This window comes from Mustelus asterias, chromosome 4 (genome assembly GCF_964213995.1).
Source record: "Mustelus asterias chromosome 4, sMusAst1.hap1.1, whole genome shotgun sequence".
Classification (NCBI taxonomy): domain Eukaryota; kingdom Metazoa; phylum Chordata; class Chondrichthyes; order Carcharhiniformes; family Triakidae; genus Mustelus; species Mustelus asterias.
The window spans coordinates 30,682,628-30,710,091 of record NC_135804.1 but is presented as its reverse complement, the minus strand read 5'-3'; the positions used below and the strand labels follow the sequence as shown (position 1 = coordinate 30,710,091).

The 27,464-nt window shown below is 39.2% G+C and overlaps 1 protein-coding gene across 2 annotated transcripts in view; it reads right to left on the bottom strand.

Moving 5' to 3' along the window:
* phlpp2 (PH domain and leucine rich repeat protein phosphatase 2) overlaps positions 1-27,464 on the bottom strand; it is a 104,996-nt gene that overhangs the window by 20,336 nt on the left and 57,196 nt on the right. For both annotated transcript variants that reach the window (XM_078210775.1, XM_078210776.1), the window contains exons 6-11: positions 23,901-24,049; positions 13,057-13,203; positions 11,787-12,017; positions 2,536-2,738; positions 1,737-1,797; positions 1,460-1,555 (exon numbers count right to left, since the gene is read on the bottom strand). In XM_078210775.1, coding sequence (XP_078066901.1) covers positions 1,460-1,555; positions 1,737-1,797; positions 2,536-2,738; positions 11,787-12,017; positions 13,057-13,203; positions 23,901-24,049 — 887 coding nt within the window. The remainder of the gene's footprint in view (positions 1-1,459; positions 1,556-1,736; positions 1,798-2,535; positions 2,739-11,786; positions 12,018-13,056; positions 13,204-23,900; positions 24,050-27,464) is intronic.

The window sequence follows — 27,464 nt, the reverse complement described above, 5'->3', positions numbered from 1 at the left end:
ACAAACTTAAGAAATGGGAGGAGTTGGTTGTATGGCCACTTGCGCCTACTCTGTCCTTTAATAAGATGATGGCTGAACTTCTACATCAACTTCACATTCCCACCCTATCCCTTGATTACTTCAGTCAAAACTTGACCTCAGTCCTGAAGATGCTCACCCAATGAATATCCACAGCCCCCAAGGACACAGATTTCTAAAGATGTCACCCCTTGCTCAAATGATAACACCCTCACCGCTGTTTCAAGCGATCATGGTTTCAAGCTCCACGCCAGGTTGAACATATAATTTTGACTGGAAACATAGTGCAATACTGAGTGAGTCTTGCGATGTCATCTATCAGTTGAGACTTTAAACTGCTATTCCACTTATCCTCGCAGGGCGCATAAAAGATGCCATGACACTATGCAATGAGTTGCTGCAGAAGTCATAGAAAACAAGTCTCCTGATGTCCTAACCAATATTTATCACCCAACCAAAAAGCACAATTAGTCATTTATTTTATTTGTGAGGCCTTGCTGACTGCAAATTGGTTACTTCAATCACGTATTAGGAACAGCGAATACATTTCAAAAGTACTTAATTGGATTAAATACTTTCGGGTGTCTCGAGGTCAATTACTCCCACCTGCACTTAGAGAAAAATAATAAAGCAGGACAGCAATAGCGAACTAAGAGAATAACAGAGAAAGTGAAAGAAAGCCATAATAGATGCAGGAAGAGAACAGAGAAACAAACAAACAGTAGTGGTGGTAGAAAGATTACAATAAAAAGGTTGAAAGGGAAGAGAATAACATTAAGGGAATCACAAGCTGATCTCCCAGAATCCCTAAACCTCTGGTCTATGTAGCAAAATGCCAAGAACAGACAAACTCATCATTCATAATAATTTACTTTGTCTAGTCATATTGTTTCAATCAATGGATTAGTTGAAGTGTTGTTACTTAAATGAAAAATTAGAAAACATTATGAGGTTAATAATCCAATTAACAGTAATTTATTGGTATTCGTTGAGGAAGGAATTTTTGCCATGATATTCTGAGAAATTTTAATGGGTCGACGATAATTGGTTAAATGCTTCAATGAAAAGATAACTCCTCCAAATTATGTTGAACTCTTGATCAGTGCATCTGATGGCCTAGATTATGAGCAAGAGGCTTTTATGATCAATCACTACAAAAATCTGAAATAAAGATATTAATCTTATGAACAGTGCTAAACTAACGCGAAATGCTCCTCCACAAGCAGCATCAGTGAAACCAGTCAGGGGATCTCAACTTTTCAAGACCTAAATCTCCCTGCTAAACGCTTGGGTCTCCATGCCTGCTTCAACTGATAAAGGAAATGCATAAGAAAATTATAGAATATTGAGGGGGAAAAGTAGTATCAGATTAGTGCAGGTAATACAAGTTCTATGCCGTAAACCGTCCAGATATATCACGAGATCTACTGTTTTTTCCCACCTCATTGGTAATTCTGTAATCAGATTATGACTAACATCCAGCAGTTCAAGTTTCTTGGCATCACAGACCCAGTCAGGTACGGATTCCAGTCTGTTCCTATTGGGGTAAAATAAAATAATTTGATCACAATCTAATAAACTTCTTGAAAAATCATAGTTTGCAAAAGCAAAAATAGCTCATCCACATGCTTCTGTGGGCATTTTAAACTTACTGGTGCAGCATATGAAATATCTATTGCATTAACTATATACACATATATAGACAGATATACACCTACCTTGAGAGATCAAGGTGAACCAGTTGACCAGGAAGTGGATAGATGCTCAGTGTTGTCAGCTCTAAACAAACATCCAAATTAAGTTCAAACAGGTTATTTTAATAGAAATTGCAATCAATCTTAATGAGAAAACAAGTTGAACACAAATATATCATTCATTGCATATTGCACCACAGCAGTTCATTGGAAAAGCTGCACAATGCATCATGACTATCTTTTCATAAGCCCTAAACCAACAATTCCACTTTGAGGTTTAGTTCTTTGCCCAAATATACATTGCACGTTATAAATTCTCAGTTGTTGTACTGAACTCAGCTCCTCTATAGCTCAGACTCGAACTGTTAGCTCTGTTCAATCTCTACAGATGCTGTCAGACCTGCTGAGATTTTCCAGTCTTTTCTGTTTCTATTTCAGATTCCAGCATCCACAGTAATTTGCTTTTATCCTCTCTTTGCTTTAGCTATGTCCCCTTTCAGCCCTTTTCCAGCACAATGCCTCAGTTGATCCTTGATGTCACTTAGCATTATCTTTCAGCTGATCTTTGCTCCGAATGTTATCATACTCGAGAGTTCAAAGGAACCAGATTTTTAAACACAAATGAAAGGGGGTATTTTTGTTTGTTAAGCCATCACAATGTGGGGTACTAAATTCTAACAAATCTGTAGTTCAGTTGGGTCACAAACACTAACCTAGAGATCCTAAAGGCCACACTGCAATAATTCAGAGCTAGAGGAAATTCAGGCTTTAGAAAAACATGACAATTCATAGAAAGTAACCAGTTAAAAATTTATTGACTTACGATTGGAACCAGCATACAACGTCCTCAAAGAGAAACCACTTAATGAGAGAATGGTCAGGTTGTTGCGTTCACAATGCAGATGTTCAATACTTGCAATTACACTTAAGTCAAGTTCAGTCAGGAGATTGTCTCGTAGATCCAGACAAGTTACATGATTAATAGCTTCTAGGCTGCCCATCACGATTGACCTAATTGAGTTCAACCTAATAAGCAGAAAGAAACAAAATGTAGTTGAGAGACCAAAGTAATAAACAATATGCTTAAAGAGGTGGGCAAAACTAGAAGCATGGAATTTAAATTCTACACACACCAACAATCAGCCAACAACATCACAAGATGTAGGAGCAGAAGTAGGCCATTTGGCCCATCGAGTCTGCTCTGTTATTCAATGAGATCATGACTGATCTGTAATGATAATCCTCAAATCTACTTTTTCACCTTATTCCCATAACTTTACAGATTAAAAATCTGTCTATCTAAGCCTTGAACATACCTAATGAGCCAGCCTCCATGGCCCTCTGTGGTAAAGAATTGCAGAGATTCACTACCCTGAGAGAAGAAATTCCTCTTCATTTTAAACAGGCGACCACTTACTCTGAGATTATGTCCTCTGCTCCCACGAGAGGACCTCTCAGGATTTATCCTGTCAAGTTCCTTGAGAATCCTACATGTCTCAATAAGGTGACCTCTCATTCTTCTAAACTCCAATGAGTAGAGAGGCCTAACCTACTCATAATTTCCTCACAAGAAAATCCCTCCATACCCAAAGCAACCTATTGAACCTGCCCTGGACTGCCTCCAGTACCAATACATCTTTCCTTAGATAAGACAACCAAAATTGTTCATAGTATTCCAGGTGTAGTCCAACTAGTGCCTTGTATAGTTTTAGCAAGATTTCCCTATTTTTATCTTCCATTCCTTTTGAAGTAAAGGCCAACATTCCATTTGCCCTCCCTATTACTTGCTGAACTTGCATGCTAGCCTTTTAGTGATTTATGCACAGAAACCCTAAATCCCTCTGAACTGCAGCTTTTGACAGTCTTTCACCATTTAAAATAATATTCAGCTCCATTATTCTTCCTACCAAAGTGCATAATTTCATAACTTCACGTTTTCCTATATTATATTCCATAAGCAAAGTTATTGCCTATTCACAACCTGACTATATTCCTCTGTAGATTCTGTCATTGTCACCACTTGCCTTCCCACCTTTGCGTCATCTGCAAATTTAGCAATAGTACATTCACCTCCCTTGTCCAACTCATTAATTTTTTTTTATTCATTTGTGGGACATGGGCATTGCATTTATTGCCCATCCCTAGTTGCCCGAGGGCAGGAGAGTGTCAACCACATTGCTGTGGCTCCAGAGTCACATATAGGCCAGACCAGTAAGGACAGCAGATTTCCTTCCCTGAAGGACATTGGTGAACCAGATGGGTTTTTCCAACAATCGACAATGGTTTCATGGTCATCAGTAGATTTTTTTTAAATTCCAGATTTTTTTATTGAATTCAAATTCCACCATCTGCTGTGGTGGGGTCTTGAACATTAGTTGAGTTTCTGGATTAATAGTCTAGCGATAATACCATTAGGCCATTGCCTCCCCAGTTGTGACCCCAGAACCGATGCCTGTGGCACTCCATTAGTAAGGAGTTTAACAACACCAGGTTAAAGTCCAACAGGTTTATTTGGTAGCAAATAATGCACTCCATTAGTTACAGTTTGCTATTCTGAAAATGCCCTTCTTACCTCAGGTCTCGGTCTTCTATTAGTTAGCCAATTCTCTATCCATGCTAATCGACTATTTCAACACCATGGGCTCTTATTTTAACAGGATTATTTCACAGACAGAAATATGATTAAACTACAGACAACACGAACTTGACCAGGAAATTGTATTTTACTAACTTAAACAAATTCTCCAAGGACATGACAAGTCAGTCGGAACAATTAAGTATATAAAGTGGCTGATCAAACACCTCTCAAGGACCTTGAAACACTAAGTGCTGCGAGGTGGATCAAAAACTGGCTAAACAAGAATCTGAAGGCATTTATAAATTGACATTTTTCAGGTGCAAGAAAAATGGTATGTGAATTCTCCACTAATTAATGTTTAGTCTTGCACGTTTCCTTTTGTTAATGACTTAAAAAGGAACAATACCAGCAATGTTTCAATTCAGAAATTTTCCTCATCTTAACTTCCTAAAGTTGGTGGATGCCAGATCTGAACTAAATGAAATATAGCTCTAAGAGCCAAGATTATTCAAAACTCCCGATAAACTATTGCTGTAGCTGCTAAGTATAGTTCAGACATTTTCCGAAACGATTATCAAGCAGAAAATAGACAAGAAAAATGAAAACTACTTCGGAAAGAAAAGTTACATTAATGGACAAGTGCCTTCTGACAAAGTTACATTAATGGACAAGTGCCTTCTGACACCCAAAGGACATTTCAGATTGCCTCTTCTAAAGTATCAGCAAAGGCAGGTGATTTGTGCATAGCAATTGTCTCAAACAGCAATTGATATATTTTTTTGAAGAATCATATTGACAACATGAGGGAAATATCTCCTCTTTGAATAGTGTCACAGAATCTTTTACATCTGACTGAATCACTGGAAAAACCAGAAACCTCCAATGGGAACTGTAGCCCTGTGTCCATCAACTTGGGTTAGTTGGTAGAATTCTAGTTAGAAGCTTAAAGATTCAAAACTTCCTCTTTAGCCTCATTTTAACGTTTAAAAACAGCGCCTTTGACAACGTAGCACTCACGCATCAACACAGATTATTTGGCAAAAGAGCTATATTTCCTGATGGAAAAGCACAAATCCCAAGGTTTAGAATGGCAACGTATATCCACTTACCATCTAAATAAATGTTTTTGCCACTCCAACTATTTTTTTTTTACTAATCCTGTTTAATACCTACAACAGATGCACTTTGACAAAAGTGAAAAATAAAGAAGGCATGGCAGAAACAGATTTGCTTCGTATTATGACCTGCAGGACTGAAGATTATCATCAGGGACTTGAGGTCAACTTTACAAATTGCTTGAAAACATTCAGAAATGGCTACATCATTGTTGTGTAAAAATCCAACAAGGATCATATGTCAAGTTACCCTCAAAGTTTCAATCACTGTAATCATTCAGCTGAACCATGCCTATGAGGGATGAACCTGACTGAATACTATTTAGATATTACAGAATTCCTGCATTAAAAAATAAGTGTTCCTATATGGATATGGTATGCTGATCAAGAGAGCGGACAATTTTGAACATCTTTAGTTATTACAGGTACTGCATATCTGCAAGTTATTAGTGATGGTGATGATGAACGATCCCTGTCAATGATGAGGATTGTACTTTTTTCTGCCTGATACTACATTTACAGTAAAGATCTAACAAGGGTTTTCCCTGAGCAAGAAAGCAAACACTCAGCATACATGTCATCTGGTCAAAAAATCATCTTTGCAGAACTGAGTTTCCAAAAACAAATCAATAAAACTCCGCTCATCTTATAGCATGGCTTCATTCAAGATGCAACACCAGGTTAAAGTCTAACAGGTTTATTTGGTAGCACGAGCTGTCGGAGCACTCACCTGATGAAGGGGCAGCGCTCCGAAAGCTCATGCTACCAAATAAACCTGTTGGACTTTAACCTGGTGTTGTGAGACTTCTTACTGTGCCTTCCCCAGTCCAACGCTGGCATCTCCACTTCAAGATGCAAAGTATCCCACGTGAAATATGGGTTTGGTTTCTGTTATGGAAACCTGCACAATTATTCTGCATGATTTCTAAACATAATCTCTCCCTCTCCTCTGTAAGAAAAATTGAATTGCAGGATTGTTTGATGATTTTTTAAACCCAAAGCTTTCTGGCAGTGTTCAGAACATGCAAAATGGAGCTAACAAGTTATTTCACCTACACATCCAAATCACAACTCAATTATTCAGATTTGGCAATTAGTTGGTTTTGGAAAGACATTAAAAGACATTTGGACATGGATAGGAAAGATTTAGAGGGATATGGGCCAAACGCAAGCAAATGGGATTTGTTCAGTTTAAGAAGCCTGGTCGGCAAGGACAAGTTGGGAAAAAGGGCCTGTTTCCGTGCTGTATATCCCTATGACTCAATGAATGATACAGCACTCCCTCCAACAGCACAAAGTTCTAAAGTGTCCTCTGCACATCAAATATCATGCAATTTTAATGAAGTAGAATTCCTCTAGACCTATAAGCACAAATCTTTGAAGGTGACTGGACAGGTTGGTAAAGCAGTTAATAAAGCAGATGGGATCCTGGGTTTTATACAGCAGAGGCAGAGTACAAAAGCCTGGAAGTTATGCTAAGTATATATGAAACACGAATTCAGCTGCAGCTGGAATAATGTGTCCAAATCTGGGCACTGCACTTGCGTAAGGATATGAATGCTTTGGAGACAGTACAGAAGGGATTTACTAAAATGGTTCTGGGGTGAGGGATTACAGCTGTGTGGATGTACTGGAGAGTTTGGAACTGTTCTCTTTACAGCAGGTAGGCCAAGAGAAGAATTGCTGGAGATGTTTAAAATCACGAAAGGTTCAGTGGCATTTTTAAAAAATAGTTTCCAATAGCTGAAAGGTCAATAACCAGATAGCAAAAATGTAAAGGGACTGGCAAAAGATCTGGAGGCAACCTGAGGAAACGTTTTTACACAATCAATGGGAAGCATTTGGAATGTAATGGCTGATTGGTAGATACAGATTCAAAATGAAGGAGAAAAAAAATGCAGGATATGGAAAAGAGCAGGGAAATGGAGCCAACTGGCTATAGGAAAGGGCTAGTGCAGACTCTGGACTGAATGGTCTCCTCCTGTGCTGTACAATTCTATGATACTAGGCATCAGTTATGTCTAGCACTTAGTTCAATAAGTTCATTTCGTGGCACGGTAGCACCGTGGTTAGCACTGCTGCTTCACAGCTCCAGGGACCTGGGTTCGATTCCCGGCTTGGGTCACTATCTGTGTGGAGTTTGCACATTCTCCTCGTGTCTGCATGGGTTTCCTCTGGGTGCTCCGGTTTCCTCCCACAGTCCAAAGACGTGCGGGTTCGGTTGATTGGCCATGCTAAAATTGCCCTTAGTGTCCTGGGATGCGTAGGTTAGAGGGATTAGTGGGTAAAATATGTAGGGATATGGGGGTAGGGCCTGGGTGGGATTGTGGTCGGTGCAGACTCGATGGGCCGAATGGCCTCTTTCCGTGTTGTAGCGTTTCTAAGACTTTGTGTAAAAGAAATATGGGAATACATTTATCACTTACACATTTTAAAAATGAAGCCCATAAAGATACCTATGATTTAATATCAAGAAAAAGATGAGAAAAATGTGACAGATTACCATGTAGAAAAGTTTTAAGATTAAAAAAATTAACTCTCGTTTCAAGTGAAGTTGGAATTCAATCAAGTTTCAATAGCCTTAAGGAAAAGAGCATTTATTGATTAGTTAAACTTTTGTTACCACACAATTACAGTGAACACTTAAGCACAAATAATTTTGTATTGCGAGATAATGAATGCAAACTGAGGAAAGAAAATAGGGCTGCACAATGGTTCTAAGCAATCGATAATTAATTTCTTGGGATTCCTTTATTGCTCTGTGGCACTGGGAAGCTTTAATTACTTAGATGCCAATTTGATTGTACTGAGAAATCAGAGAACGTACAGGAAGCCAAATTTTAGGTTTGGACAGAAAGACAAAATGAGTAGTACAAAGGGGAGTACAAATGCTGGAGGAAAGAGGAAAACAGAATTTCAATGAACTTAAGAAATCAGGGAAAAGCTGTTGGAAAGATCAGCTGGAGAGATGGTAAAAGGAAAAACATTGAGCAAATATCCAGTAACACAATAAACTTGAATGATAGAATGAATATAGCACATGAGGCTATTTGGGCACATCATGTTCATGCCAATTCTCTACAAGAGCAACTCAAGTGAACCCCACTCTCTGCCCTTTCCTATAGCCCTGCAAATTCTCTCTCTTAAGGTGCTTATTCAATTCCCTTTTGAAAGCCACAATTGAATCTTCACCACACCTGCAGCCAATGCATTCCGGATCCTAACCACTCAGTGTGAAAAAGCTTTTCTTCAATCGCCTCTGGTTCTTTCACTAATCACATTAAATTGGTGTCGTCTGGTTCTTGAATCTTCTGCCAATGGGAACAATTGCTCGCCATCTGTTGTGTATTGTGGCATTGATACTGGATGCTTGGAGGATTAAAAACTAACAGAGCTTTATTTACAATGGGCATTTACTGCAGGCTGCTTCTTCACTCTGGCAGCTTCCCATGCTTTCAACCAGTGACGTCACTTCCGGTGATGACATCCAAATACTAATGTATAGTGCTTACTGCAGCTATTAAGACTTGATATTGAAAGGTAACATTCCTCCCCCTTTAAATCGAGTGTCCCCAACAATTTCAAACAGTGTAACATGCACATTAATCCAGAAGTCAGACAGTTTGGAGGTTGTTATTCTTGGAAAGGCTGACGATGAACTTCTGGCATCTTCCGCTTTGCATCAGTTGTAACCACTGGCATTTTTGTATTTGTACAAATGTTATTAATGGTTGTTTTGACCGGTTTGACAATGTAACGAGAGGTGACACTGTGCTTGGCCTGATGGTGAGGTGTTGTCTTCCACAAAAGTGTCTGTCGGTGTCAGAGCTTCAGGAAGGTTCAGGTCAGGACTTTGTACAGTTGAATCCAGATTTTCAGCAGGTTCCATTTCTGGTGGATTGGTTCTTCCTGCCAACAGCTGGTCCAGATGTTTCCTCCAGATGATGTCTCTGGTTTGAATGGTATACAAGACAGGTGCAGTCTTGCAAGAATCGTGGCAGGAACCCGCTTCCCTCCTGTGGAGTAATTCCTGGCCAACACTCCTTGTCCTTGGTGGGAGACATGATGTTTTGCTTTACTTTCCCACCGTTCTCTCTGCGCTTGTTGTTTTTGTTGAACAATTTATTTTGTTTTCAGAGGTTTCAACGAGTCTGCTTCTCAGATCACCAGCCTTATTTTTTGTGTGTTTGCATACATGCATTTTATCTAAATAGTTTCTTTAAGATAGAAGGAAGGCCCAAAGAGAAGGAATTTGTATTAGCTATGCTTGAGGCACATGACAATTTAGCAATATGAAAATAAAATGATTTTAAAAATGCATCCTGATTTTGGGGTGTTGATTTGATTCCTCCATTCTACTATAAAATTATTCTGTGAGGTATATTCATCCATCTTTTCAGTTGCTCTTCAAAATAGTTATATGCTGAGGGAGGGATATGCTGCCATCTGCTGGTTGCTTGCTATGCCATAATGCTCGATGTCACTGGAAAGCAACTATTTGCATATCAATTGCAGTTAACTAGGCTCTGGAACATTTAACTGCAACAAATTGCATTTATACAGCGCCCTTAATTTATTAGAACAATCTCCCAAGATGCTTCAAAGACCATTATCAAACCAAAAATGACACTAAGCCAGGTAAGGAGATGATATGGAGGAGAGGTATGTTTTAAGGAGCTCCTGAAGGGAGAGAGATAGAGAGGCTTAGGGTGGAAGCTTAGTGTTTAGCAGCTCAAGGCATAACTGCCAATGAAGGAACAATTAAAATTAGGTCAGAATTGAAAGAGCGCAAATATCTTGGTGGGTTGTAAGGCTGAAGGAGATTACAGAGGTGGAAGGAACCAAACCATGATGGAGTTAGAAAAGATTAACTCTGCCATTGTGTAGCAATACTCAACTCAAATTTCAGTCAATTTATTCTCCAAAACAACCCTTCTGAATAATGTTGCATTGTTCACTTTTAACCACCATAGCCTTAGTGGCCATTGCCATTGTCTTGCTTCTTCTCTAAATCTTCAAGCCTCTCTTAGTCCAAATCTCAACGGTACCCCACCACCCGATTTTTCTTCATCCTCAATTTCACCTTCAATTGTTGCCAGGACAAGGTTGCTGAGTCTTTGTTTCCAATGTCTGTACTTGGCTATCTTTCTCTCTCTAACTTCATTTGTAACCCTTTTGATTCCTGAACTTCTACTCTTGACCTAACCCACTCATTTGTCTTTCTGCCCATTGAGTGGATTCTTACCACACTCTGCAGTAACATTTCAAAAACAGTTATCCTCCACTCATTTTCTTTCTTCAGAGTCCAACTCTTACATCCATAAAGTGAAATTATCTATACTTGGCTTATTGCTAATGCTTTTGGACTGCCAGGTGTTACTCAAGTCACTGATCACGCTTCTCGTTGTGGTTAATCTAATCTGAATTTTATTTTTGGATATATCATCAAGCCAAGGTACTTGAATTTGTCTATTGTCTCTCTGTCAGTGTTCCAAATCATGACTTTTCTATTGCCATTCAGAGCAAGAACATTGGTCTTTGTCTTTTTTATGTTCAGTACAAAAGATTGGCTGTGTCTTTTGATTAAGCCTGCCAAAATTGCTCTTCCTTTGTTCTGGGTTGAATGTGGTGTCATCTGCAATTCCTGTGACTCCTTATGTTACAACGCCCTATGATGTAGCCACATTTCTCTGGTAACTCTTCCTGCACCATCCTCATGATTGCCTCTTCCATCACATCAAATAAATCTCAAGAGTGCTTCACAAACAAATTACCCATAAGACCAGTGATTATCACATCATAATGTCAGTAAATGTGGCCGCTATTGTGTGTCAAAAACATTCTCCAGTTACAAGATGAATGACCACTTACACCAACAACTTGCACTTATACTGTGCCTTCACAGAGAAATGTATTCCGAGGCACTTCACAGAAATATGGTCAGATAAAAACCAACAATGAACAGATGATGATGATATCATGAGGGTTGATTAAAAGACTCAGCAAGGTACATCTTCAAGTTAACAAGGAGATAAAAAGACAGAGAAATTTAGGGAGGGAGTAGCAGGGCATAGGGCTAGATATCTAAATGTATGCATGCCAATGGTGGGGTAAAAGGAGTGGAGAATAAACAAGAGACCCAAGTAGAAGGAATGCAAAATTCTTAGAGCGGAGTAGGGGTAGAAATTGTTGTAGAAATTAGACCATGTCGCTTCAGTATTATATTCTTTCTCATCAGTGCTAAACTCAACAGATTTATTTGCTGCAAAACACTTGCATAAACAAGTAGTACACCCATATTGTACATACCTGAACTACAGAGATCCAAGTCAAGTAGGTGGATTTACAAAGCTGTTGTTGCAGTACTTAGTGTTACCTTACCTAAGGTCCAGCTGTTTAACATGAGTCATTTGGCCCAGTGTTTCCAGTGCCAATGTCTGTAAATGGTTTCCAGCCATGCTGAGCTTATCCATGGCTGTCAAAACTTCACACACTGCTGGGATCACTTTGAAGTCATTGAAGGACAAGCCGAGATGGGTCAGCTGTTGCACATTTCCCAATTCTGAAGGCAAGTCCTGAAGACAATTCCCATCCAGAATGAAGGTCTGAAGACTTGAAATGGAAAGAAATCATAATAAGTCCTGTGCATAAAATAATGACTTTTTTTTTGTTGTTATATGCTGTATGCCCACTTCCAACAAAAAAATTACAGAGCTTTCTGGGCATAAAAGGAAGGGGGAATAATCAATGTGCCAAACTTAATTCATAGATTCTATACTTGTATCTTTAAAATATTGTAAAGGTGAAAGATGACACTATAATCACTATAGGTATCGAATAATGAAATACAAACTGAAAGAAAATGAATATAGGTCTTTAAGATAATGAAAGGGTTTCATAGAGTAAACAAAGATAATATTTCCACTTGTGAGGGTGTCCAAAAACTAGAGGTCATTATAAGGTGGTCGCTAATAAATCTAGGAAGGAACTCAGGAGAAACCGGTGATAACAATGTGGAACATGCTACCGTAAGAAGCAGCTGAGGCATATAGCACAGATATAATTAAGGGGGTTAGATAAGCACACAAGTGAGAAATGAATATAAGGACAGGGTTAGATGAAAGGGGTTAGGAGGAGGCATACGTGGAGAAGAAAATGTTGAAATAGACAAGTTGGGCCAAATAGCCTGTTTGTATGTTGTATACTCTGTGTAACTACATAATCCAAAGACAAATATTTAAAGGCTAAATATCATAAAAGCATTTATGCAGGACATCCTCAATCCATTAGGATATGCACAATTACGGAGACAATCGGTTAGATAATATCAAAGTGTCTAGGTAAAATTCAAATTAGAACACGGTTTTCTGCAATGCTTTGCTTTACGTTCTGTGAACACTGAAGAGGAAAAAAAATATTAAATGGTTGTTTTTTTTAAAAGTGAAGTAAAACATGTAAATTGGGCAGCTGGATATAAATGGACATTTTATGTTTGAAATGGAATCTGTGAAAACACTGCATATACTTTGCAAGTTTGGGAAGACAGAGAGAAATAAAAATGAATCACATCCACCAGCTAAACTAAGATGACAACTATTACATAAAGCAACTTCTTTACATTTTTGTTTATCTACCATACTATAATACTTACTTCTGCAAGTTTCCGATCTCCTCAGGGATGTTTTGAATCCTGTTACAGGAGAGGTTGACTTCAGTAAGAGTTGAGATTTCACACAAAGAAGCTGGAAATGTTGTCAGTTTATTATTCGATAGGTTCAGGCTTTTCAGCTGAGTAAACCTATATTAAAAAAAAGTTGAAGAATTTGGTCACTAAAGTTTAGTTGAATTTCATTGAATAGGTTTATTCATCTCATCTTGTGCTTGTACATTTTCCTGTTTTGTAACCCTCAATTCCTTCACCCGCCACTTCTTTGTCACAGTCCCTCTATTCCAATTGATTTTGTTGATTGCTCAAAGTAGTAAAAGATAAATAACATGTAATTCAAAAGTGAGGAACATGGCTAGAAAACTGCCAATGAGATATTATTAGGGACTTATGAATGAACAGTCAGGAGAACTTACCAATAAAATCAAATCATGAACTGTTTGGCAGTTCACTAGGAATTCTCAGACACTACCTCACTAACCACTTGTTTTAAGACCTTAGTCGATCTCAGGCTTCCAGTTAATTTATGCTGAAATTAGTTCGACTTGGAATATTGCTACCAAGGGAGAACATTCTCCTAACAATCACCAGGAAGCAATAATTTATATTATCTTGGGCTCATCCTCAATATTCTAAGTTGCTTACATCTCTTAATTTACCTTCTTACTGTTGCTCTACTAAAACACTAAATTAGTATTATGTCTTATGTCTCCTGTAAGAAATTTGACTTTTGTCCTAATGTTTCTGTACGTTCTGTACTTATCCCAATGAACTCCTTCACCTTTGTCCCCAATGGGATTTAACTTTGTTATTCTTCCTTGGTTCTGAATAATTTGATAATTCATTTAGTCCTAACTGTTTTCCTCCTTTGTTGGTCTGTCAGTTCCTTGGAGCTGACAAGCTCCTGATACTGCGGCATTTGGAAAAAAAATTACTGAAGTGCTACTGACTAACTGAAGTTTAAAATCTTTTAATTGGCTACCCACCACTGTTGCCTCTAGGACTCGCTCATAGAGGAGGAAGCGAGCTATTTCTTTCTGATTTTCCCTGCTCCGCCTCCATGTAGCTGGGAGAATTAAATTCTCAGAATCCTTGAGCTTGCTTGATTGCCCTAGAATGTGAGAGGGAAATTTCCCAAAGATCTTCCTGAAATAGCTGCAGGTCTTTTCTTTCAGTTGTGAGATCCTCCCAGGATACTGCATGGTTAGGCAGTGACTAAATGGTTTACAAAGCTTCACTGTTACCCGGATGGGATAAACTGTATATAGATACATCTACAGATTCCCTGTGTCTCTCTTAGCATTTTCCAAAGAGCTCACAGAGGTACTTTTCCCCGTCTCCTCACAAGCAGCAACCCTAAATACTTCATCTTTCTCTCTTGCTGACTTTCTCATTCAGGCGATCATGAGCCTGCACTTCCCCATCCAAAGCCCACTTCCTTCCATGTTCACTTCTGGGGAGAAACAGCTCTTCCGCATTCACTTGGAGTAGCACTCTCAAATTCCCTTTGTCTTGTCAAAGTACCAGAAGTTAAGTTTGTTAAACAGCTTGCTAATGACAGCATTAAGGCTCAAGTTAAAGATGGCATATCCCACTATTAATTTACTTATTTAATCAGCAACTTTAATCTCATGTTGACATCGCCAATCACCTCTCTGTCCTACTTGTCCTTCCCAGTGCTATGCCTATGTGTTCTAACAGCAGCTATCACTGTTCACTCACTATGTCTGTTCACTCACAATCAAAGTCTTTGCAAACTATGAGCTTACTGTGGATGATTGAACGAACATCGTGATCTTGGCAGAAACTTGCCTGAAGATTGGATGCCACCTCCCCTATCTATCACCACTTACCTTGTCCAGACTGTTGCGTTGGTATAACAAAGTCTTATAACCAAATCTCACCTTGCTTAATGTCCTCTTACTCCTCCAACAATTTTTCCTCCTTCAAGCACCCTACTTTTTTTCATCCCTCTCACCACTTATTTAAAATCCTGGTTCTCTACCCTCCACGCCCAAGTGCCATTACAATTTTCTTAATGCGCTATCTTTACTGCTTTCCTCCCTTAGCCTCTGCATCATGTTCTCAACCTCAGTAATTTTAACCTTTATCTCTATTCATTATGTTCTCTCCTGAGTTCATTGTCCTCCTATCCTCCCTTACTCCACATCATATTCACAGCCACCCACTTGACCATTCCATCTCGTGTATAAATCACAGGTAAAACCATCTCTGATGACTTCCTTGTAGCGCTTGCCACTCACATCTCACTTCCCCCTCCAAATTCCACTTCCGTCTGTGTCTACCTCTGGAAAAACGCTCTTCTGCATTCACTTACAGCAGTCGTACTTTCAAATTCCCAATTGTCTTATCTAAATGTCAGAAGTTAAGTCTGTTAAACAGCTTGCTGATTAAAACATTAATGCTCAAGTTTAAGCTGGCATATTCCACTACTAGTTTACTCATTCACCCAGTACTAATTTACTCATTCAATCAGCAATTTTAATCGCATGTTTTATTTGAGAAAAGATATAAAGGAAAAATAATCTCAAACCACACAAAATAACAATCTAGTCAAGTATTTGTTCAAATGCGGTGATCCTGCGACAACAGATTGTGTAGTAGTGTTGACTAAAGTGATTGAGTAGGGCAGGCACCTTTAAGTTTATAAGGATTAAAGATTCCCAATAAAATACTTACTAGGATGATTCGAGTAATCTTTAGTGAAAATCACAGAGAACATATTTCCAGAACCAGTTAAAATTATATTGCAATTTTACTATCACTAGATTGATCAGTTTATCCTTCTGAAATCATAAACCTTTATTATTAGGCCAATTGTTTACCTGTAATGTAGATTCAAGCAGAAAATAAGTTAATCTTATCTAGTCTTCCTGTTCAATCTCGTGTCTCTCTTCCTACTTGAAATCAAGTTCACTTTTGTGAACCTTTCCTGAACAGTTATAAGCGTTGCTATTGCGCTTGTAAAATCACAGAGGTTTACAACAGAAATGGAAGTTATTTGGTTCATCGTATCAAAGATCGCTCAATATACTGGAGGTGGCTCAATTCAAAACTATTTTCACTGCTCTGTTCTCTCTCCTGAGCCTTGTAACTTACTTTTTTGCAAAGATCTACTTATCACCGTGGGCAGCACGGTAGCAAGCACTGCTGCCTCACAGCGCCAGGGACCCGGGTTCAATTCCAATCTCAGGTGACTGTCTGTGTAGAGATTGTACGTTCTCCCAGTGCCTGCGTGGGGCAAGGTGTGTAGGTTAGGTTGATTGGCCATGGTAAATTGCCCCTTAGTGTCAGGGGAATTAGCAGGGTAAATACGTGGGGTTATGGGGATAGGGCCTGGGTGGGATTGTTGGTGTAGGTTCAATGGGCTGAATAGCCTCCTTTAGCACTGTAGGGATTTATGATACTCTTCTTTAAAATGGTCTCTTCCTTGACCATATTTGGTGACAAAGGGTGCATGTTCCAATAGTTTAGCAGATAGTAATGTCTTAACCTCCTTCCACAAACTCGATGTCAATTTTGAATTGAGCATCCTTTGTCACTAATGCTCCAAAGGAAAGACACATTCCTTCTATCAAAACTCTTTAAAAAATGTATCAATTATACCCTCCTCAGCCACCTACATTCCAATGTTGGTGACTATATAAAACAATTTTTCTAAACATGAAAATGCATGTGTTCCTTTATTGAAGTTTAAAAATTAAGATCAAAGTGGTTCATGAAAATAATCAGAACCACACAATAATATTACTACCTACACAACTATTCACTCCCGGATGTCTTCCGCAAAACAAAATGTACTGTTCACACCAGCCAAGATATAGACAAGAGACCCCCAACTTAATTAGTGGAGAAAAATATGTTTTAGACAATCAGCACAGCTTCTTAGTGATTGCCTTCATTAAAACAAAGGGAAGGGGTTTGGGGGAGTAATTTGTCAGTTAAGCCCCTTTCTCAAAACCAAGCAGCAGCAGCTCATCACAACATTCACAAATATAGAGAAATGCAATAGTTGGCAATCGTCCACTTTCATGCCAATCATGAGAGAAATGCAGGCACACTGAACAAAACCAGAAAAACTGCTTTCATCAACAGGTTTTCAACACTGCATATTGCAACACCAACTATGACCAGGACTGGAATGCATTCAGAATGATAAGCTTGTGTCCAGATGAAGAAAATAAGGCAGAAAACTCTAAATGCAACATGTTTTTACTAAAGAAAGTGAGGAGTCAGTTTCAATGTGATGCTTAAATCATTCCGGACTTTACATTCTGACACTTGAAAGCAAAACTATTTATGCAAGTTTACAACAGCTGCTTATATTTATGTAGCACCTTCAACATGTAAAAAAATCCCAAGGCAATTCACAGGAACATTATTGTTAGCGTATCTTCACACTCATACTTTATTTTAACCTTTGGGGAATAGTGGGGGAAGTGGTGAAAGGATTTCTGAGCTGATTATCAACCCGTTCAATTGTGTTGAACACTCCTTCTGTGGCTAACAGGTCCTGGCACGAAACTTCAGATCCAGCGGGAGGGGCGTGACCACTGCACCGCAAGGGCTCTATACAGGAACACTGTAAAGCAAACACTTGTCATGGCGCCAATAAAAAGGTAAATGACCAAAAGATTCGTCAATGAGCGATGTTTAACAAGAGTGCCTTAAAGGAGAACACAGAGCTAGAGAGATGGAACTGTTTGGGAGGGAATTCCAGAGCGTAGGGCTTGGCAGCTGTAGGCCTGGCCACCAATAATGAATTGCGAATGCTCAACAAGCTGAAATTAGACGAGCGCAGATAACTGGGAGCTGTGGGGCTGGAGGAGATTTCAGTCAATCTATGATTTGTAGATGTCCATTCAGTTGCTAACTCTCTGGAATTCCCTCTCAAACATCTCCGTCTCTACTTCTGTTTCATCTTTTAAATTATTTCTTTGGCCAATCTTTTCTTAAACAGCCCTAATAGGGAAGGGTGAGGCCAGGGAGGGAAAGAGATTTTTAAAAATCGACAGGTTGTTTAACTGGGAGCCAACATCCTCAGTGGGCACAAATATAAATAAAAATCATTTAGCAATTATCCAAACTAAGGAAAATTAATAGTTTCAACTCACTTATAAAGTTGTGTAGAGAGAGCGGCGGTATGCCTTTGTGATTCAACATAAATAATTAAATCTTAAATAGAAAGAAATGTTACGCAGGGTGATGTGCCCAATTCACAAAGAAATTGCTTCACGCAGACAGTGGAACGCAAACTTGACAACATTTTCACCAAATTAAATTAGCAAGAATAATTTTCTCAAGAAAATAAAGTCTGCGCTACCATTAAGAGTGGTGAGTTTTTGAAGTGTTAAGGACTCATTTATTAACAAGCTATGGCAAATTCCTGATGTTTCTATATATCTGGTTATCATTTCATTACTGAACATTTAAACTTTTTTGCATTTGTTCCTTAGACAGACGATAAGTATCCCAGGTTGGTTGCTATGCTTTTACACAAATACATGTAACTAGGAGTGATAAAAGTTTTGAATTTCACAGAAGCCAACCCTTAAACAAAGGATGGGTCAATGGCTGAGATTCACTTATTGTGCTCTGCTCACTGACTTCTAGGCAGCCACCTTGAGAGTGCTTGCAATGTGTTAAATAGGAAGAAGACAAAGAATACCATAACTCATAAAATGAAGCATTTTGAATGCAATACTAAGATTCTGCTTTCTAAACTTTTTGAAAAAGTGCAAATTCAAAAGGAATTTTGTGGGCTTATAATATTGAGGACAAATTTACATTCATTTTGAACTGATGTAAATATGTATGAACGTGTAAAAATATATTAGTCTTTGTAAACTCTTTGAAATGAGGGGTGGGGCTTTTTAATGAGTGGCGGACAATCTAAATGAGAGCTTCGAAAGGTATGGCGTAACATTTTAAATGTTATGCGAAAGGTAAGGGAGAGTCATTTACAACTTAAATTTCTTGACCTTGTGTGCCAGCAATCAACATTGTCCCATGACTAACACCAGTTTCTGGGCACAAACCGGCTGAGAGAGAGGAACTTCTGTCATTTCCAGAAGGCATCTTCCGAAGAAAATGCATGAAATCTATAATCTGATAAAGCAACATAAATTATAACTACTTGGTTTTTTATCTAATGGTCACAGCAGTAAAAGGGAAAAAAAAGTGCAAAGTTAAAATAATCCAATCCTTTGGCGAGCCAATAACAATAACATCTAGTTACTACATACTAATAAAATCTACTTTGCAAAATATACCCACTCATCAAGCATGTAGACCTTGATATACTTCTCAAATAGTAAAATGCTCAGTTTAAGAAATTTAAATACAGCAATCTATGTGTGCTGCATGTTGGTGAAAAGTCAAATCATCATTTCTGCAATGGACTTTGAAAGTGTGACATGGACTGGATGCAATTTAGATAAGGAGTAAGGTTAAATGTGTCATCTGAGCGCTAAATACAACCAATATTTCCGAGTTTGTCACAGATGTATTAAATCTTTAAAAATATAATATTCCCCCCACCCCACATAAATAGTTTTCATTAAACATCTGTACATTTTTCCATTAAATCTGTTCAGCCAATGGAAATAAAACATGAATACAAAATAAAAAATTCTGCAAATGCTGGAAATCTGAAAGAAAAACAGAAAATATTGGAAATACTCAGCAACTCAGATTCCATTTATTGAGAAATGTTTCAGGTCATTGAGTATTTCCCACCATGGAGGCAGTGGCCATTCATGCCAAATCATATGATGCTGGCATAATTAACTATGCAGTCATGGGTTGCACATTTTACACAGGTGACCAAACTGAATGGTGTGTGTTCCATATTTGGGCACCACACTTAAGGGAAATCAACTTATGCACATTTAAAGGAAGAGATGGTCCGCGCTTATCATACCTGCACGCCCCCATGTGCACTCACACCTGCGCGCCCCCATGTGCGCTCACACCTCCTTCAGCGAGAAGATCCACACAGTTGATGCTCCATCTATCCACTGCTGCATGTGGTGCTCCAGTATCCAAGGTCACTGGAGGCCTCAATCTTCACAGGCTTCTCCCAAATAAGTTTCAACACATCAACATATGTATGCCATGATGGTCTGGATATATTCTGGGTCGGTGTGAAATCCCACTGTCCATGTGGACAGTAGGGGAAAATTCTGGTTGAACTTTCACCTGCATCCTATTCACAGGATGAAATATGGTTTCACGCCGGCCTCTGGTGGGAATGGTGGCCCGTCATGAACCCCCCCCACTCCCAGTTAAACTCACCATGTGGTGGCAGGGGGGGCTGGAAAATGCCACCCTAAGACAGTAAACATATCTGCATCTTCCTTTATTAAATATGCGCAACACTAAGAAGTGTTATTAAAACAGACTTAAAATGTTTCTAATCCCTGAAATCTTAAATAGTGCTACGGTAGTCTCAGAACGTTCTGTTCAGACTTAGAAAGTTAAAACAACTCAACAAACACAAAATGTAGCATGCAATCAATTGGAACACAATACAAATATATGTCATTCCCCATTCACCTGATTTCACAACTGTATCCGTGTTCAACAATTATACTTCCCTTTAATTAGCATATACATTTTTGATTTTAAAATTACCTCAGAAAAAGTGGAGTTGATACTTTAGCTTATTCTGATGTAATACATTCAAACAAATTCCGCTTCTCTTTAAAAATTAATTTGCTGCAATTGTCCATGAATGAGGGCGGAGTTTGCAAACAGCAAGTTTCAGCAAGCTCTGTGATGTCCTGCTTGCAATTGAGGTTTAATTGCGAGAGGTATCGAGTACAGGAGCAAGGGATGTGTTGTTGCAATTATACAGGGCCTTGGCGAGACCATACCTAGAGTATTGTGTGCAGTTTTGGTCTCCTTTTCTGAGGAAGGATATTTTTGCCCTCAAGGGAATGCAGCGAAGGTTTGCCAGACTGATTCCAGGGATGGCGGGACTGATGTATGAGGAAAGATTGACTAGGTTAGGATTGTTTTCGCTGGAGTTCAGACGAATGAAGGGGATCTCATAGAGACTTATAAAATTCTAACAGGACTAGACAGGGTGGATGCAGGGAGGACATTTCCGATGGTGGGGGAGTCCAGAACTACGGGTCACAGTCTGAGGATTCAAGGTAGACCATTTAGGGCGGAGGTGAGGAGACATTTCTTCACCCAAAGAGTGGTGAGCCTGTGAAATTCATTACCACAGGAAGTAGTTGATGGCAAAACACTGAATGTATTCAAGAGGCGGCTGAATATAGCATTTGGGGCGAATGGGATCAAAGGTTGTGGGGAAAAAGCAGGATTAGGCTATTGAGTTGGATGATCAGCCATGATTGTAATGAATGGCAGAGCAGGCTCGAAGGGCCAAATGGCCTCTTCCTGCTCCTATCTTCTACTGATTCTATTCTATCTCCTATGTTTCTATGTTTAAACTTCTTACATAGGTCTCAATGGAAAATATTCTCACAAACATTTCAAATACAGAAGGCAATTCTGAGATACGCCCAATAATTTTCTTGTTAAATGCCTATTATCGCTCCAGTTGCAAGTCCTCAGATTAGCAGAGAAACTAAGATGTCAGACAAAGATTCCCAAACATCATTTGGGAAAAAATTGCTGATCATGCTCAATTTGTCTTCACGTGACCAAATGTTTTACTAAAGATGCATGCCTAAAGTGCTAGCTCTCTTACCTCTGCAGATACTGCCTGACCTACTTACTGGTTCCAGGATTTTCTGTTTTCCTTTGATTTCCAGCATCTGCAGTGTTCTGATTTTTGTGCAATCTAAATGTAACTACCCAAAATGAATATAACCAGAAAAGCTCAGCACAACCCCAAACTGATTCCACCTTCAAATTCTCAATTACGGTGATAGGAAGACAAACTAAAACCAGGTTACAATTTTTACAAATTGCACCAAATAACCAGGCTATACTTTCTTACATATTTGATTTACCCATAGCACTTTATTTGCTATTCCCCAAAAGCACTTGTTTTCTATCTTGGTTCTCAGTTTCAAAAACATTTGAAGTCATTAAGTTCAAAAGGCTTCTGAAATGTACATGTGCCTTTCCATTATATCTCTGAATTGTGGGATGGATTTTTCAGTCAATTTTCAGTGCAGAAAACTCTAACATTTTTGAAGTTATTGCATAGGAAAACGTGTATCGTCTTACAGGGACATTGATACTATTATGATCCGTGTGGAGACCATTAAAATCCAGTAGAAATTTGAAATCCCATTATTTACTGAAGGGATGGAGTTACAAAATTCCACAATTTAAAACAAATGAATTTTACTATACAAGAATCAAGCAAAGCAAACATCATTAAATAAACGCCATCTTAATTGAAATGCACAATAAAACACAATTGCAAATTTTTGACTAAAATTCTTAACAGAATTCCCTTTTATTTTGACATCTTCCAGAAAGTCTTTGGCTGCTTATTAGATCCTTGAAGTTTATCTACTTTTTTGGGACAAACACAGCTCCCTTGTAAGATTTGGAACTTTTCAGCTAAAGCCTGGACATTACTCTTCATTCCTGTGCAGTGATTGAAAAAAATTTGAAACACCTCCGGTTTCTAATAACTCTATTCTCTTGGTTCACAGATGTTCCACAGCTCTCGACAAATTCTTTTCCTCTGCTTTCTGAAATCATCATAGAAACCCTACAGTGCAGAAGGAGGCCATTCGGCCCATCGCGTCTGCACCGACCACAATCCCACCCAGGCCCTACCCCCACATATTTACCCGCTAATCCCTCTAACCTACGCATCTCAGGACTCTAAGGGGCAATTTTTAGCATGGCCAATCAACCTAACCCGCACATCTTTGGACTGTGGGAGGAAACCGGAGCACCCGGAGGAAACCCACGCAGACACGAGGAGAATGTGCAAACTCCACACAGACAGTGACCCAAGCCGGGAATCGAACCCGGGACCCTGGAGCTGTGAAGCAGCAGTGCTAACCACTGTGCCGCCCAACCACTGTGCCACTTGGGCTTAAACCACAAACTTGGCTGCTTTCAGCTCAGACCTCAAAGACCTTCAGGCTTCTCCAAGCTGAATTGCTTGCCTTTGCAAGCCAAACATACAAATAAACCCCACACAAAAGGGCAGTCCCCTGCAACCTATCTCCATGGCAATAGGGCATGCCCAGGATGTTCCAAATAGAATTTATATTAATTAGTTTAACTTCAAAACCAATCCCCTTTAGCCTGAGGCCTCCACGAATAATTAACCTTTCTAAAAAAGACAGCACATTGTAGCTCAGGCACACGGACTCCAGTTTTCCAGCTAAATGAACACACCTGCCATGCAATAACTCTCCTTTTTCTTCTCTGACCTTATTAAATAAACACAAGTTACTTTTTGAACATCCATTATTTGTGGTGGTCTGGCAATTACTAAAGTAGAGAATTTTAATTACTTATAAAAATGTAACTTCCCCAAAACCAAAGTTCTCTAAAATAATATCTTTATAAGATCTAAAGTCTCGGAAAGGCCACTACAATTTCAACCAGTTATTTTTGCGTGGATTTGCTGATTTGTTTTGCTCCTACTATTTGACTACGTGTCAACCTTCGACTGGCATGGTGCAGCAGTTTAGTTTGCATATTACAATTGGAACACCATTGACTGGGCTTCAATCAGTTATTTTCCCCTTCTCTTCTCTCTTACCAGCCCAAGGGTAAAATATGTTAAGAACGAGAGAGAAATGGGTAACCGTTGAAGAGTGTACACCATGGAATAAAAGAAAAAATATTTCAGATACCTGTTAAGATTGCAAAGTCCAGCATCAGCCTGCATAAAATTATGTCGTAGATTAAGATGCGTGATATCTTGACTGAAAAAAAGATACTCAGGAAGTTCCTCAAGGCTGTAACATGACAGATCAACTGTACCAATTCGCTGAGATACAACCTGTAAATAAACCATTAATTAGTTGGTGCCAGTTACTATAAAAGGCTAACAGTAATTAAATAGAAAATTGTATTGATGGCAGTTATTAAAATAAAAACAAGTGGAGATCTAAAAATATCATGGCAATGTTTTTAATATGGCCTGAATTTTAACGATGTCATATAATATCTGGTATAAGTTATACTTTTGCATGACACTTTCCCTTCTAAAAGACATCCATAAGCACAATGAGCCCTCTGGTAACTTGCTCATTCTCCTTGCATAAACCAAGTGACTGAAAGCAAAACTGAGACAAGCTGAAATTTATGAGGACAAGAAGTTGGGAGGCAAATTAAGAAAGTATTGGAACAGCTGCCTGGAGTAACAAAGTCATAATGACGGTGTCAGCAGCTGATGGACTGTTGGAGGGAGGAAGTGGGTGATGCTTTGGAGATGGAAGTGGATAGTCATTGAGAGAGAATGAAAGAGAGATAATAGGTAAGAGTGGAATCAAACAAAGGCACTTTGGACCTATACAACAGATCAGAGGGATTCAATGGGGAGGTCAATGAGATTTATGGTTACAAGAAGTCAAGAAGGGTGAAGAGGAATGGTGCACAATGGTCACAGCCACAGAATACATAACATGAGATTCATTAGGGCCATTTCACTGCTATTTCAGGGGCAGTAACCTGATTGGACAGGTATGAGTGACAGTAGACTGCATACATCAGAGCTTCTGAAGTATTGAACACATAGATAGAGTGAAGCATTGGCCAGATAGCATGTGATTGTAAGCATGGTTCATTCACAAAAACACATTTACAGCTATGATACACTTGAACAGTTGAGAAAGTACAATAAGTTTAGCAAGTGGTACAATGAAGAAACCTGTTTAAATTTAAAAAACTGATCTTAATTTCAAATCAGCAACAAAATTCAAATCCCAACAACAGAGGCACTAGATGAATATTTGAATATTCAATTTAAAATAATAAATAATAGGGTTTATCACGTGTAATCAATTAACAAATTCATTGAGGAGTGGGATCACACTCAATAATTATGGACAAAGCATAGGATTGTCAAAGGTGCTAAACCCAAGGTTCAAGTACAAAAGGAAGTGCATTCCAGTTATTAGTAAGAATGACAAGCATCTTCATGCGAGTTCACCCCACCAGATTTTTGGTTCTAAAGAATTTTCTTACGGAGGAAAGGTCATTGGCAACCCATTGGTTGTGTGTAGGATACTACTCTGAGGAACTCCTGCAGTGACATTCTGAGGCTGAGATGATAGGAAAATCGGAATAGCGGTCATTTAGCCCCTTGAGCCTGTCCTGCCATTCAATGAGATCATGGCTGATCTGTGATCTAAAACCAGTGCAGGCCATCATCAGTCACATTCTGTAAAACAGAAAATCTGCTCAATATCTCTATTTTCTGTCCCCTGCTGCTCAGCCAGTTTCCTCACCAGGTCAATAATTCGACTTCAATTCTTAAACTTTAGCCATCAATCTGCTATGTGGTTCTTAATCAAATGTCCCACAGTGCAAAAAGCGGCCATCCAGCCCATCGAGTCTGCACTAACTTTCCAAAGGAGCATCCCACCCAGGCCCTCCCCTCCGCCCTATCCTCATAAACCTGCGTATTTATTATGGCTAATCCCCCTAACTACACATCTTAGGACACGTCAGGAGCAATTCAGCATGGCCAATCCACATCTTTGGACTGTGGGAGGAAACTGGAGCACTCGGAGGAAGCCCATGCAGACACAGGGAGAACATGCAAACTCCAGACAGTCACCCAAGGCCAGAATCGAACCCAGGTACCTGGTGCAGAGAGGCTGCAGTGCTACCCCCCACTGTGCCACTCCAAACACTACTAGAGCCACCTCTCCAAAATATTCAATCAGGTTTGTTGAGCATGACCTACGCAATACAAATCCCCAAAATTCCTTGATCAGTCACCGATTTGGAGACTCTGACATTTCCTGATAACAGGTGCTCGGTTAATTGGTCTATAATTTCTTGGTTTTCCTCTATCACCTATAATGTAATTCCTTTTCCTTGGTGCCAAGAATGTCTCCAGCCAGTGGAGAGCTTTCCAAATTCCTATTGAATTCAGTTTTACCGAGGCACCTTTGGTACTATCTATAGTTGGTCAAATGCTGCCTTGATGCCAAGAGCAGTCAGTCTTCGCTCTTGAATTCAAGGGTGGCACGGTAGCACAGTGGTTAGCACTGCTGCTTCACAGCTCCAGGGTCCTGGGTTCGATGCTTGGGTCACTGTCTGTGTGGAGTTTGCACATTCTCCTCATGTCTGCGTGGGTTTCCTCCGGGTGCTCCGGTTTCCTCCCACAGTCCAAAGATGTGTGGGTTAGGTTGATTGGCCAGGTTAAAAATTGCCCCTTAGAATTCTAAAATGCATAGGTTAGAGGGATTAGCGGGTAAAATATGTGGGGGTAGGGCTGGGTAGAATTGTGGTCGGTGCAGACTCGAAGGATCGAATGGCCTCCTTCTGCACTGTAGGGTTTCTATGATTTCTTTTGTCCATGTTTGGACCAAGGCAGTAAAAAGGTCTGAAACCGAGTGGTTCTGGCAGAATCCAAATTTAGCAATGGAGAGCAGGTTATTGCTGCTGCTTGATATCACTGTCGATAATGTCTTAAATCACTTTTCAGACAATCGAAAGCAGACAAATAGGAAGGTAATTAGCCAGATTGCATTTGTTCTCCACAGACAAATTCACTCTATTAAAGCAGTTCAACAACTAAAAATGGGTAACTTAAATTGGATGCAAAATTGGAAGAGAAGTGACAATCTGTTGGGATAAAAAGAACTATAACTGTTTAAGAAAGCATCAATATTACTGCATGGAACTGCCTTACAGAAAAAAAAGTTTCTGTTGTTTAGTGAGCTATTAGGGCTGCTGGTTTCCAACACCCAGGTATTGGGCAGCCTGAGACAAATTCATCTTGCCAAAACAGGCAAGGGCTGCAAAGATGACTGATTTTTAAACAATAAATAAATTAGGGCTTCCAAGCACAAATTCAACTACAGTTAGCAGTGTCTACCAATGAAAAAGTTTCTACCAATGCAAAAGTTAGATATCCTAGTAGAGTCTATGCTTGCCCAAGAGATGGCCGTTATTCCGGTAGAATAAATCTACACATAATTCAGAGTTGGGCCATGTAAAATAGTAAAAGAATTGACAAGCAATAGCAAACAGGTTTGCCCAGGTTCTCAGTACCAAATACATTTCACAATTTAGTAATTATCTTGGGTTCAGTTTAAACAGAAAGGCAAACACAAATATTTATGCTCCAAAGGTGAAGATAGATAGAATTAAGATTTGTCTCAAGACAAACTAGAATTGGACATGGTATTCGGAAAAATCTTCAGAGTAGTTTCCAAGGGACCCAAGTGCAAAAAATTAAT